A 13,829-nucleotide genomic window follows, 5' to 3' on the forward strand; every position below is an offset into this window, starting at 1 on the left:
TGCGCAGAAGGGATCAGCGCAAAGCGAAATAAAAGACTGAGTGCGCTTACTAGTTATACTATGGTTACTGGCCTAGTGGTGGGCGATGTTTTAAAAAAGCATCGATTCGAAAATAATCGATGTTTGGAAATCGATGTTTTGCTGAATATATCGACATTAATCGATTCGTTTTTACCAAAATAAAGCGCGCCTTGACTTGAATAGTTATAGCTAAAAGGGAAAAGAAACCGTCAAGAATCTAATAAAAAGCGATTAAATTTTGACAAAGAAAAACTAAAATAAAACTTCTTATTTCAAACTAGTATGCATATCTTAAGTATTATAGCAGAGAGGAACCTAAGAGCGGCCACGCTGCCGTTTATGCCCATATTTTTACATTGAGAAATTTGAGAAATACAACACCGAATGTGAACTTACATTCCATTTAACATGCACATGCACATGATTTCATAATGACAAAAGATCATGTGCATGTTAAATGGAATGTAAGTTCACATTCGGTGTTGTATTTCTCAAATTTCTCAATGCAAAACTATGGGTGTAAACGGCAGCGTGGCCGCTCTCAGGTTCTCTCTGATTATAGTATTCTTTTTATTCATGTACAAAATTGAGCAAGAGATGTTGATGTTCCTGGTGATGATTTGAACGTCGTATGACGATTTACAATTCCAACTTTATTTTTGTAATTCCAAAGTTATGTCTGCTTGCAAATATATACCTACACAAAGAAAACATTAATAATAAATTTTATGTTCATAAAAATAAGTTTTGTTAACAATATTTATGCAATAAAAAATAGTACAATGGAAGCAAACACAGAGGCTTTAGAAGCAGGTTATAATAATTGTTGAAAACTTAAGAAATTTGATATTATATATCACGTATTTATATATTATATTATATTATTAAAATTCTTATACATATCAATTTGTATAAATTATTATATCAAATTAATATATCAACAGTAGAAAGATATAGGAACATATAACAGTAGGAACAGTAGGAACTATCAGCTTAAATAATAAGATTACGGTCAATACAGGTACACAAGTTATTACATGAAGAAAGTTATAAACGCTGTTTATGAAATATGCCAATAGTCTTCTTTGTCGACGGAACTAAGAAATGCCAATATACTGAGTTTTTCTCCCGTAAGTCGACTACGACGTTCAGCCTCAATCGTGTCGGCTTTTGAAAATAATCTCTCTGACTGGACGGATGTAGCAACAATGCTTAAATATTTTAGAGCGCATGAGTGTAGTGTCGAATACACAACTTTCCACTTGTTCCAGTATTCGATAGGGTTTTCGGATCGCAAGATAACCGGCCGATTTAGATAATGTTCGAGTTCGAGAGTGAGACCGGAATTGGAAGATACCCTCTGATTCCAGTTGGAAACGAGTTTATAGTGATAACTCCAAAAGCTATCGTTTGCTACCTGCGATTTATTTTCGTCCGCCATCGCCGATTTAATAATCGCATTGATTGTTTTGACTGCATTCGCGGCACAAAGAGGCTTTTGAAAGTGCAGTTTTTTAAACCGCGGGTCAAGAATAGTCGATATCGCGAGCAGCTCGCGAGACTCATAATCTTTAAATCGACGATGTGATTCCGCTAAAAGCTTTTCTTGGAACCGTTGTCCTATTTCAGTGGACGGATTGCATGCCCTGATAGTTATCGTCATACAGTTGGTAATCGGAATTATCAAACTCGATGTAAAGTATGTGTCTCCACTGCACTCAGTCATTACATCTTCCACAGGTTCTGAAACTAATACTATATCCCGTAATAAATCGAGTTCTTCGCGCGTAACGTTTTCTACGGGCCCAAATTTGCACTTGAGAGAGATCGGGTATACGTATTTGTGGAGTTCCAAAAATCGCTCGATCATAATTAGAGTGGAGTTCCACCTCGCAGGAACGTCTTGCTTAAACTTGAGAAGCGTCGCTTCCGTTTTTCCGTCTCGTTCTTGCAGGTGTTGTAATTCGTCCGAAACGGCGACGTTGCGTTTCGTTAGCGTGACAATGAATCTTACTTTCGTAATTACTCGTTCGATCCAAGGCGTAGCACTTATTGCATCGGGCACAATACGCGATACGGTGTGAGCAAAACACTCGATGTGTTTGGAAGCACCGAAACAATTTATCGTTGCTTTTTTAATGTTCGCACCGTTGTCAGTCACGATTGCTGTCACGGTTTCTCGATTGATCCCAAATGACTGAATTTCCTCCATAAGAATCTCCGAAATGTAATGTGCCGTGTGGCTTTCCTCCAACGGTAATAAGCCCAAGCAACCACTTTTTATTTTATTATTATGTAAATAGTGCGCAGTTATCCATAAATACCCATAATTTGAAATATCGGACCAGATATCACACGCGAGAGTTAGTGTTGTAATTTGAGCAATCTCACGTTCGAACATATCATACAACTGTTGATATTTATCGTTCATGTAACGAGCAATAGTGCGTCTTGATGGGATCTCGAATCGTGGAGCTATCGTCTTCAAGAGAGTGCGGAACCCTTCGTTTTCGATGGTAGAGAGAGGATGATAGTCGATAGCAAGCATGTACAATATGGCGTTAGTAATTTTTTCGGACGACGTTTCTCCATCTGGCAATCAAAAATATAGTCAATCACTCATACAATCATAATGATCTCTCATAATGTTAAACTCTACATATGTATATATTATTACCTGCGAATGAATCATCGATTTGTTGATCGCTGCCGACTGGCTTTACCTGAGAAAAGTCCAAAATTGATTTTTATTAAAATTATGAACGATTGTAAAATTTGTCCGATACATCTCGAATGAATTTGTGTACTTACCGGCCTTGGAATGCTCCTTTGGTCTGCGTTTTTCGAAGGATTATCTTCACTTTCCGATAATCTCCTTCTTTTACTTGTCAGTGTCAAAATAAGTAATGATCTTGTGCTTGCTTCCTGTGGCAACGGACGTGTTCTTGAGTAATCTTGTAGGGTGCTTCCGATTAAGATGCTGCGATAAATTCGTAGTGTTTCCACCGTGTTTGAGAATCTTTGTACAGATTTGACATCGAGCAGTCATTGCATCTATTTTCGTGAAACTGTCCCAAACTTGGCTTTTCAATGTGGAGGTGCGATTAAGCACGCCTTCCCTGTGAACAGTACATATTGTTAGGTACATATATTGTTGGTATGTCAAAGTGTTACGTATCAAATATATATTTTTACTTACGACCTCGTGATAAAAGTTGCAGCTTTCGTACTGACTGTGGATATGCTGGTCGACTTTGTAGACAATGGCGTCGAAGATGAAAAAGCTCTCTGGGAGAAAGCTTGTTTATCTTCAGAAAGAGCAGAAAGAGAAATAATATCATAATAGACACAGATAATAGATCAATAATAATAGATCAATGGACATGAATAATTATACTTCAATAAATTTTAATTGACTTCTTCGGCATATCCTGGGAGTCTATTACGTATCTCTTCATGGAGTGAAAATGTGAAAAATGAGCAACTTTACTAGAATATTTATAGTTTGATTGGTCAACACTTAGTGAATTTGCTCACTTTTCACATTTTCACTCCGTGAAGAGATACGTAATAGACCCCCTGATGTTAATGGGATGCTGGAGCTGCTAGTGAACTATTTTTTCACTATAGCGATGGTAATTGCAGTTTCGAAAATTCTCTTTATTGCTTGTGCAGAATAAAAAATCCTTTTCCACAAATGAAGTATAGATAGAAAGTCCGCTCTACAGGACTTTATACTCAAAATGGAAAAAAGTTAGAAAAGACAAATGCAAGTTTTTAACTTTTTTCCATTTTGAGTATAAAGTCCTGTAGAGCGGACTTTCTTTCTATCTATACTTCATTTGTGGAAAAGGATTTTTTATTCTGCACAAGCAATAAAGAGAATTTTCGAAACTGCAATTACCATCGCTATAGTGAAAAAAATGGGGATATATTTTTCACAGCAAAAATTTATACTCCTATATGTTGAAGTGAAATCTCACTCTCTATAGGAAATACTACGGTTTCAAGTCTAGCGTTAGTTAGCACACAGTACATTGAAAATTTATCTTAACATCAGGATATGCCGAAGTCGATTAAAATTTATTGAAGTATATTACTTGCTCGGCGATTAGAATATTATTTCAGTTATGAATAATTATATTCAACTATACATTCGTAGTACGAATTACCTTCTTTCAAGGATCCATGAGCAGATGCAGTTTCAGTTCAAAAACACTCATTGTCAGACAATTTTTTTACGGTAGTCGCCTTGGTACTGACTGTAGATTTCTTTTTTATATTTAATGGCTGTTTTGAGCAATCAGGTGGCAGTGTATCCATTATGGACGATGTTTTACAACAGATTGGAACATCAATTAAAGACGAGGACTGCGACCGCTGCAGTAACCCAACTGAAGTTCCCAACTTGGAATTGAAAATTTGTTCTTGTATGCTTAAGGAAAGAGGATCTACTTGCTTCTGTACAAAATATATATGCATAACGTTATTAATACATTCCCTCAGTAATTTTTTTATATGAATCTTGAGAATACAAACCATTAACATTGATATCTGGAAGAGCCTTAAGTTCTTCTAAGAGTACCGCTTCCTGAAGTGTTTGGCTTTCCTCCAAATGCAGTAATGACAAGTTGAGAGACTCACTGGAAGAAAATATTACGTCATGCAAACAACATTTCGATTCTCAGAAAATCAACGCAATAACACTACATGTACAAATTCACATTGTCCTTTGACTGTGATATGATATTAATGTCTTCATCCGCATTGTTTATCCTGCCCGATGTGATCAGGCCTTGAATATAATTTACTGTGCGTTGATCGTCATCTGTAAAATTCATACATCTAAAAAGTACTATTCAAAACATCGATCAATAATCAATAATAATGGTAGTTTACTTACATATTAACAACAGATAGTCGGATAAAGAGCGACTGTGAACGCAAAACGATTTCTGGTCATTTATTCGAAAATAAACGACATATGGACAATTACAATTAACTGTCCGGAGCTTCTTCCTTAATGAAGGATCCATTTATAATGCGTAACTGTAAACACTGTCGAAACGAAGAGCACTATCCTGGCTGCACAGCGGACTCAACAGTTGAACAACGTTACCGGAAGAGCATACGCTAATAAAATTAACAAGTTTTAGTAAATACAATAATACGTGGCGTACGTATCATACGGCGGGTCAGTAACGGCGCGTACACTACTTTTATGCTAACTCAACAAATATTTATTATAAGTATTCTTTACAGGTTGTTTCGAACTTTAGAGATTTCGAACGAGCGACCCAGAGGCGAGCGGACGAACGCGAATGTGTCTCTAAACCAATCACCGGTCGCGTGCGAGCTTCGCTCGAGAGCTCTGATTGGTTGATGGCGTTGCTATGCGGTTGCCGTGCGGTTGCCTCTCTAGTCGTACAAATAAACTATAACGTGGCGACATTTATACGTTATGAAGTGAAGTTAGTTTAAAAAACGTCGATTTTTAAAAATATTAATTTAAAATAAACGATGTAGTGATGAGAAACATCGATTTTCCAAACATCGAATGAACATCGCCCACCACTAGACTTACTGCTTCGATTCCGCGTACAGTATATATTATACTGTGTCCGTGTCGCGGCGAGTAGTTGCATTCACTTGCATTCACGTGGTTTGTGTTGTGTAGCATAGATCTGCTGAAACGTTAGAATCATTTAAATATTTTCGGCAGAAGTTTCGTATAACAGTAACAGTTTCAGTTGTACGTGAAATATCGATCGTTCATTATGCAATTTCAAATCTATTCTTAATCGTCTCTCTATTCTTAACGGACGTTGTCCGTTATTGACATGTGAGATTGGCCACGTGCAGACGATTCCAAGATCCTTCGAGACTTTCGAGAGTGCTCGGTTTCAGCGATGCAGTTGCACGTGCAAAGCTGACACGCTGTTTGTATACGTGAGTCCGTTACTTGTTCGTCGTTTTGAGCGCGGTTAAACGCGATTAAAAATATATATATGTTATTGCATTATAGTATCGTTCGATTGGTTTGCCGTAGCGACCGAAACGGAGAAGCGCGCACCCTCGTTCGTCATGAACGAATCCGAGGATTCGAGCATTCTGGCCGACATCCAGGCTTTGGACAAGGCACTGGTTCTTGATATCAAGGCCGAGTCACAGCAAGAGCAGGATGATTGCGACAACCAGTCGTCATTTTCTGCTGACGCTTCTCCAGCCGCAGTGGACGACGAGGATAACTATCTTGATGCGAATCGGGATATCGACGCAGATCAGGACTCCTTGGATGCTTACGAGATTAATAGAAGATTAATCGTGGGCTTGACAATTGCCAAAGAAAAGCTAACTGCTCTTTTGCAGGAATGCGATCACAAGATAAAGAAACTGGATGTGAAGATAAAAGTACACACGAACGGGTCAAGTTCACGTAGATGTCCGATCAGCTCCATCGGCATCCCATATTTCAAAGATAAAAATAACTTTTCCGCCCCTAAGAACTATGACACAAAATTGAAGGAATCTCGTGGCGAGTTGTTTCTCTTGTCTCTGAAGTCACCAGGCCGCTGGTCAGAGAAAGACAGGGACACACTCCTGAGGGCAGTACACAACCAGGCTATCGAATCGGTGTTACTCACAAATTGCAACATTGATGACGATGAAGAAGGAAATGAAGAGCTTAGTGAAAGAAGTAGAAAGCCTGATAAAAGAAAACGAAACGGTCAAGAGATGAGAACTAAATTTGTACTGCCCAAGAGCCTCAACGAACTGGTAGGAGCACTGGGCGAGAAGGAGTTCGACTGGTGTAAGATCTCAGTGACAGATTTCGATAGTAAACATTCACCGGAGGAGTGCCGGGCCATGTGGAACGTTTACCTGCATCCTCAGATCAGGAAGAGCAACTGGACGGGTGTGGAAGATAAGAGACTCCTGCGTTACGCCAAGCAACATCGATTTCAGGACTGGGACACTATCGCAGTGAGACTACAAACGAATCGTAGTGCTTATCAGTGTTTCATCAGGTACAATACTATCAAGAGCGTGCCATCTGCTGGACGTACCTGGAGCAAGGCGGAGGACAAGCATCTCGTGAAGGTTGTAAATACCCTCAAGATCGGGGACTACATTCCCTGGTCTCAAATCGCGAGTTACCTGTGCCATAGAACCAAGCAGCAGATTTATACACGATGGACGTACAGGAAAGCACCGCACCTGAGGAAGGGCAGATTCACGCAGGCGGAGACGGAGACTCTGCTGAAGGCGATGAACACGTACGGCAGGGATTTCTCGAAAATTTCAAACGCTATAATGCCGAGTCGTACTCCTGTACAACTCAGCGAACATTACTACACACTGAAAAAAAATCAGAACGGTGCGAATGTATGGACAATCGATGATGACATGAAACTGATTCAGTTGCATAAAAAGTATGGTAACGATTGGTCCAGGATCCAGAACACGCATTTCGTGCACAAAACCAGAACGCAAGTGAGGCATCGGTTTAACGCGTTAGTAAGATACATAAAGAAAGGCATCAGTATCGAGTGCATACCTAGGCAATACCCCTCTTCGTATAATATAAAGAAAAATACACCCATTAATAATAAGTTGCTGTTGAAATATCATGATAAAAATACACTGACTCTTGAGAAAATCCCTGCAACAATAACTACCACCGATATTCAGTTAAAATTATATGAAACACTTTCGTTTCCACCTTCGACGAAAACTACCAATTCTCAGGATGAACTTTATAACTTGGGACAGCTTGCATGTGAAACTAAAAAGTTATACAATGTGTTGAAGTTGCTTGACCTTAATCTTGATATTCCATATAATTTTCTAAAATATATACACGTAAGTAGAAAGGACAAACAGCTTCTAATTTCTCTAAAAGAATATATTAATGAAAGAACCAACAGGATCCAAAATGGTGAAATAGTAGAAAATCTTAAATTACGAATGTTTGGCAAGAGCCAAAGTGTTGGTGAAAATTCTCGCTTTATACCACCAGTTCCATTTTGTGGGCATACACGTAAAAGAAAAGCAAATAACAAAATGCAGCAGTGTATAGACTGCGTTATCAATCTTAATCAAAACTTTATTATTGATGCGCTTACGGAATTTCCGAAAACTCCCGCTATAGAGCCTTTTATCAGTATCGAGGAGAAAGATCAGTTTGATAAATTTAGTCAACTCTTAACAAACAATTGTTACGATTATGAGAGGGAGATCATAAATTTGGATGAATTAGAGTACAGTTCCTTTTTCAATAAAAGAGACATAAAATACTGCACACAAATAGAACAATCAAGTAACTTGCAAAAAGCTACGGAACACGTCAAGGAAGATAATAGGAAAATGTGTACGTCCAACAATGGAATCTTACCAAATCGAGCAACTTTATTAGGTTTCAAGAACTTGCTTCTGTGGAAACTGTTGTACGAGTATCAAATTAAATCTGGCGAATCGTCGAGTTTCATGGAAGATAGTCAGAAATCAGAGGAAACAGTGATAATTGATTCGGAAGAAAGTAATGAATATAAAAGAGCATACAAGTTGCTACGAACTCGCCTGTATCAATTGTTTAAATTTCCGATAGGTTTGTCGAATACCATGTTGGAGATGTGTGATCCAGATACAACAGTTTTAGAAACGGTAGACAAAACGGCAAAGCAAACAACAAAAGAAGTTTCAAGGAAGAGAAAATATGAAGATGTTAATCCCGTGTTCCTCGCGGAATCGAACAAAGAAGCTAAAGTTAATATCCTTGCTGACAGCAATTGTCAACAGAATACAAATACTAAAACTATAGATCTTCCTATGGTACGTAGCAGTAAAAGAATTTCCAAGAAATACAAAATTATCGCAAAATGATATTTCATATATGTGTGTATACCTATATATATATATACACATAAAATTCGCTCAATGGAAACTTAAAAGAAATACTAAAAAGTATTTTATTTATTCGAAAATATATCACATGTATCTCTCTTCCTTTTTGTATTAAAAAAGAAATGCATATGAAATTAGTTCTTTTATTAATTATAAATATAATCTTCTGAAAATAATTCATATATAATGCATTACATAACTGTGATTTTTAGAGAGATAATGGTCAGAGAAGTTTAGTACATTTATATAAGTATGTATGTGTTATGTGTGTGTATATATACGTGTATCATGCGCATATATGAACAAGTATTTAATAGAACTATAAATAGCATTTATATTATTAGTTATATATATAGGATATTATAAGAAAGCTAAGTATATAAAAAAGACAAACGCAATTATTTATGTAAAATATTTTACGTATCAAAGTATGTACCTCTGTCTTTTCCTTCTTTAATTTTTTTCTCATTTATGATGGTCGTACTTTTTCTTTATTTCATTATAAATGCTTCATGCTACGCATCATTTTCAGAACTAGAGCAAAACAGCAATGATGCTACAGTAATATTTACGAAATGAAAAATACGATTTGGCATTTAAATTCATAATTATCATAATTACTCATATACATATCTTTTGTAATGATAATTACAAAATAACAAAATATAGATTATTTGATAGTGTAAACGAGGCATAATGGAATATGTTTGGAACACATAATCATTCTCTGATGTGTAATATTTTATGTAAATTTTGATTTACGTGTTTTACTCTCGTATTATCCTATTTTCTTATTGTAGTAGAAATTATATGTGCGATACGTTTTTATACACGATACATTATTATACAGTGTATTATGTAATGCTTAGTATTGTCCGACGACGAACTGTCAGATGTGAAAAGACGAAATGCAATATCGTATATGCATAAAGTACCTGCTCTAAATTAATCTCTAATTCGCTATGTTATTCTTTCAGTTGTTGGTACACATATACTTTACAACTTGCTCTATTTCGTTAACACTCAGTACCTTGTAGTTTTATAGTTGTTCTCAAGATGTTATAATGAATGTTATTCAGTATTTTACTTCTTTTTTGCCGCTGAACTGCTGTAACCTGTTACGATTATTGTACATCCAGCGGTAAAAACGGCCCACAAGAAGAGACTCGGCTCTATCTTGCTGACCAAAGATCTGCAACTATCCAAGACCAATTTGAACGTTTGATTCGTGACCTTAACAGCCGGTTTCTCTTGTAGGATTTTTATTTTCGTTAGATATTCGATAAGCGGTGGATGATCGCGACTGAATATCGGGAAGTACTCTCCTACCGTCTCTCTGGTCCACCAAGCGCGAGTGTTCGATCTATGTGGACAAAAGTGGAAATGAATGAGATGCATGGTGTTTTTTAATCTAGTCTAACATAGTCTGCCTGAAAATATATTTATTTATTTTCTATAACTTACGTTTGGCTCCATGGCGTGTAATGATAATAGTAGAGAGTGGCCTTAACGTATTTTGGCGGTTTGTCTCGGAATGGGCTCTCGACGGTATTCATTAGAGCCAGTACTTCGGGTTGTCCAGTCAGCAAACGATAGGCTAACGACATTAGCCATGGATTCTGATGATATGTACCTAAAGCAGCAAACCACATTTGCCAATCGAGGCGAGGTTGATGAGGCGCTGCAACAAGAAAGCATGTATTTATTATTGTTCAAGCGTTAGCTTATTAATAACCGGCTGCAACAGTGTACTTTGTATCAAAATGCTTAATAAAAAAATATATATGTGTCAGGAATCTCACCAACGAAGGGTAATGAGTTGTTAACATTTCCCGGCTTGTACAGAAACTCATATTCCTTCCAAGGTCCGTCAATACTGTCACTTCCCTCTATGATGACTTCCGGTCTACCCCCGACTCCCGTCATGCGACGGAATAGTCCGTAACTATTCACTAGAGGAAGATGATCCACCTGTGCGTGTAGCTTTCTCAGCTGGACAGGCAACGTTGAATTGTGCGACGAGTGCAGAGTGGAATATGGTACCTGCAAGCATTCGTTCGAGTGTTACATACCGCATTCTCTGTTGTGACGAATCTTTTAAATATTTACAGGTCGCGATATTGTCACTTACAAGACTTATAGCAAACATGAAGCATACAGCCACGGTATACAAGGTTGTTATCATCGTTGTTGTTATCTTGTTGCGCATCCCTTTCGTCGAAAATGCAGAATTGACTATCGAAACCGCTACCGTTAATCCAAGGGAGGCAATACCGATAATAATGGAAATTGGTACCGCACGAGATAGAACGTAATCAAATTGTTCCTGAGTAAAGGCTGCAAGAAAGGAACAGTTTTGGTCAATGCGAATGTCAGACGAATTTTTTTATCTGCTGCTCGTGAACAAGAATAGCAACAAGTACCAATATCAGAGCGTATGGTCCACTTGTCGGCTATCTTGAAATCGTAATAAACATACGTTCCGTACAAAAGACCGCCGTAAACCAAAATGCATATCAGTATTGAGAGATAATTCGTGGTGCGAGATGCACCGGTTTTGGATTTCCGTTTGTAGAAGAATTGATCGTCCAACAGGGATATGCATAAACAGATCGTTAGGAAATTGAAGAAATTGTAATTCCCGGTGGCGATGATGCAAACTTGTAAAAACACCTGAAAGAATAACATCGAAGCATCATAACGCATATACATATAATTGATTTGTAACATCCTAGCCATTTCACTGATAAAAAAAAACTGCACATACCTGCATGTAGAATGCTGTTATTCTCACTTTTCTATTTGGGAAGAAGAACAAGAACGGTACAGCAAGCTCGATAACGTTGGTGGCGACGGTAGTGAAACGAAGGAACCACGTTGGCAAATGATGCACGTACCACGCCAAAGGAGTAGGTATGCATTGCGATTCAAAGTGGATGTTCAGAGCTAAAGTAGGATATAGAGCGATAATATATTATACAATTAAGACTTTTTATGCACAGAGTTCCGTTAAAAAATTATTATACACTTTTACCATCTAACTTCCACCATGCCGGACACCCTGACGTAAGTTTCACCACTCCACTGGCGAACATAAGACGGAAGAGCAACCAGCGTACGGTCCAGAATGTCACAGCATCGCTTGGGGTACTTGGTTTCCCTCGACGGGGATACCAAAAGGGGGCAATGAGTACGCAGAGAAATCCAATTTCTAGTAGCAATATATCCCTGTAAGTCAAACACAGAACTGAATGTCTAAAATGAAATGTTTAAACGATAGTATTATTAATCCATAATAAAAGTGTGTACATAATTATGCAAGTAAGTTATTTACAGAGTAGAATACACAGTATAGACATTACATAATACATACTCTTTGATTAGTTCTTAATTTTTTACATGGATTTTGAGTATGTGAAATTTAATTTAATTGTCTAGAAGACTTCGGTAGTTAGTGGTATTCATTGAGGACAGTAACTTAATCCTTGTCATTGAGAGATAATCATTGGTGGCATCGTTAAGCTTGAACTTATGTAAGTTTATGCAAGGTTTTATAAATGAATCTATTAAAATGCAATAGATTATTTTAAATAAATGTTACAGTTAGAAGGATCAAGAAATTCTTTTGTTACATACATATAATAAAAATATTTAAGATTATTTAGTATATGGAAAATATTATACAGATAAAAAAACTCTATAAAAAGGACTCACCATTGGAACCACATAAATACTTGACCAATCTGATATAAAGAATAATACAGAGTCCATAGCAGTGCAAATATTGGCATAATACAGAATCTTTGTGAGACAAATCTGCAATCAAAAATATTTTTAAGCTACATTTTGAGGACAAGATCGCTCTTATCTTCTGTAAAATATTCTGCCAATGTTTACTCAAATAATTTTTAAATGTATCTTACCCAGCAAAGGAGCATACGGCTCCAAGGATGGATAATACATCTAACATGTATTCAACGTTTAAGCCCAGGTATGGCGCGAGCCATAAAAATGTTGGTTTTGTCTTCGTTTTGCTAAATAGTGTTGAAAATCCTTTGATATCCACTGCCCGAGCTGGTAGGATTCCATTATCGCCATACAATCCTATTTGACAATATTAGTTAACATATTATATCATCCCGAATATTTCAAAAATATAGTTAGGCATAATCTAGTTTTATATTTACTCTAAACTTGATAATTTATTACTTGGCTTGTTAAAATTATTTTACATGCAAGAAATTTAATAAAAATAATACAATACAAGCAGCACATTCCACATATTGCACTGAACTCTCTGTGAATTAACTTATCTCGCAGATGATGAGAAAGATAAAAGTTACTGCACATAATTAAATATAAACAATTTCACCGGGAGAAAATAAATATGTTGTGATTGATATTAATGCCCCAAACCTTGGGTTACTTACCAGGTATCTGTATGTAGAAGCTAAGAAACGCGAACAAATATATAATACATATTCCACGTAGGAATAAGTTACGAGTATAACGTACTTGCGCCATAATTACGTCAGTACCCCGATTTATGTCAGAAAGTTCACATTTAATCGCGATAACACAAGACCAAATGCCGGTGGCCACCGTCTAACTCGGCGATACAATGTTATCCACTCACAATACAATACATATATAGCAACATGCAGGAATAGCAAGTGAAATGGACCGCTTTCACGTATAAACAACCGTTTTCACGCACGACTGCGGGCGCGATCAAGTTCGTACTGAACTATAGCTTCAAGAACGGAATTGCGTATCGGGAATCTAAATTAACCAATCAGAACGAAGAACGAAAAATCATCTCGTCTAGTTGAGCCTAGAGTCCACGGTGTAAGGTGGTGTAAAGCCTGATTCAGACAGGACGCGGCTACGGACTGGAACCTCCG

At 37.1% G+C, this 13,829-nt stretch overlaps 4 protein-coding genes across 6 annotated transcripts; 1 reads left to right on the forward strand and 3 right to left on the reverse strand.

Moving 5' to 3' along the window:
- Positions 1-784: 784 nt before the first annotated feature.
- On the reverse strand, positions 785-4,230 carry LOC105278110 (zinc finger BED domain-containing protein 1; the record flags this gene model as incomplete). Its single annotated transcript, XM_026968488.1, has 6 exons — positions 785-2,613; positions 2,699-2,744; positions 2,833-2,855; positions 2,905-3,140; positions 3,221-3,329; positions 4,194-4,230. Coding segments are annotated over 6 exons (1,983 nt in total), but the record flags the coding sequence as incomplete, so codon positions are not given.
- Positions 4,231-4,308: 78 nt separating this feature from the next.
- On the reverse strand, positions 4,309-5,269 carry LOC113561616. Of its 2 annotated transcripts, none has more exons than XM_026968150.1 (4): positions 4,925-5,269; positions 4,732-4,849; positions 4,561-4,664; positions 4,309-4,482 (listed from the first exon to the last, which is right to left on the reverse strand). In XM_026968150.1, the coding sequence occupies exons 1-4, from the start codon at positions 5,055-5,057 to the stop codon at positions 4,376-4,378; spliced, it is 462 nt and encodes a 153-aa protein (XP_026823951.1). In that variant the 5' UTR covers positions 5,058-5,269; the 3' UTR covers positions 4,309-4,375. The 2 variants fall into 2 exon arrangements, with proteins under 2 accessions (XP_026823951.1, XP_026823952.1); XM_026968151.1 differs by having other exon boundaries at positions 4,738-4,849; positions 4,925-5,268.
- A 203-nt stretch (positions 5,270-5,472) lies between these two features.
- LOC105278109 lies at positions 5,473-9,501 on the forward strand. 2 transcript variants are annotated; one of them, XM_011336937.3, is made up of 2 exons: positions 5,473-5,970; positions 6,047-9,501. In XM_011336937.3, the coding sequence occupies exon 2, from the start codon at positions 6,106-6,108 to the stop codon at positions 8,902-8,904; it is 2,799 nt and encodes a 932-aa protein (XP_011335239.2). In that variant the 5' UTR covers positions 5,473-5,970; positions 6,047-6,105; the 3' UTR covers positions 8,905-9,501. The 2 variants fall into 2 exon arrangements, with proteins under 2 accessions (XP_011335239.2, XP_011335238.2); XM_011336936.3 differs by having other exon boundaries at positions 5,474-5,970; positions 6,071-9,501.
- On the reverse strand, positions 9,058-13,449 carry LOC105278108 (lipase maturation factor 2). The gene is made up of 10 exons (XM_011336935.3): positions 13,356-13,449; positions 12,849-13,029; positions 12,640-12,741; positions 11,960-12,153; positions 11,693-11,871; positions 11,349-11,598; positions 11,057-11,262; positions 10,728-10,968; positions 10,390-10,606; positions 9,058-10,288 (listed from the first exon to the last, which is right to left on the reverse strand). Exons 1-10 carry the CDS (start codon positions 13,447-13,449, stop codon positions 10,009-10,011), a joined length of 1,944 nt encoding a protein of 647 aa, XP_011335237.1. The 3' UTR covers positions 9,058-10,008.
- Positions 13,450-13,829: the final 380 nt, after the last annotated feature.

This window comes from Ooceraea biroi, chromosome 3, assembly GCF_003672135.1.
Source record: "Ooceraea biroi isolate clonal line C1 chromosome 3, Obir_v5.4, whole genome shotgun sequence".
In the NCBI taxonomy this organism is placed as follows: Eukaryota; Metazoa; Arthropoda; class Insecta; order Hymenoptera; family Formicidae; genus Ooceraea; species Ooceraea biroi.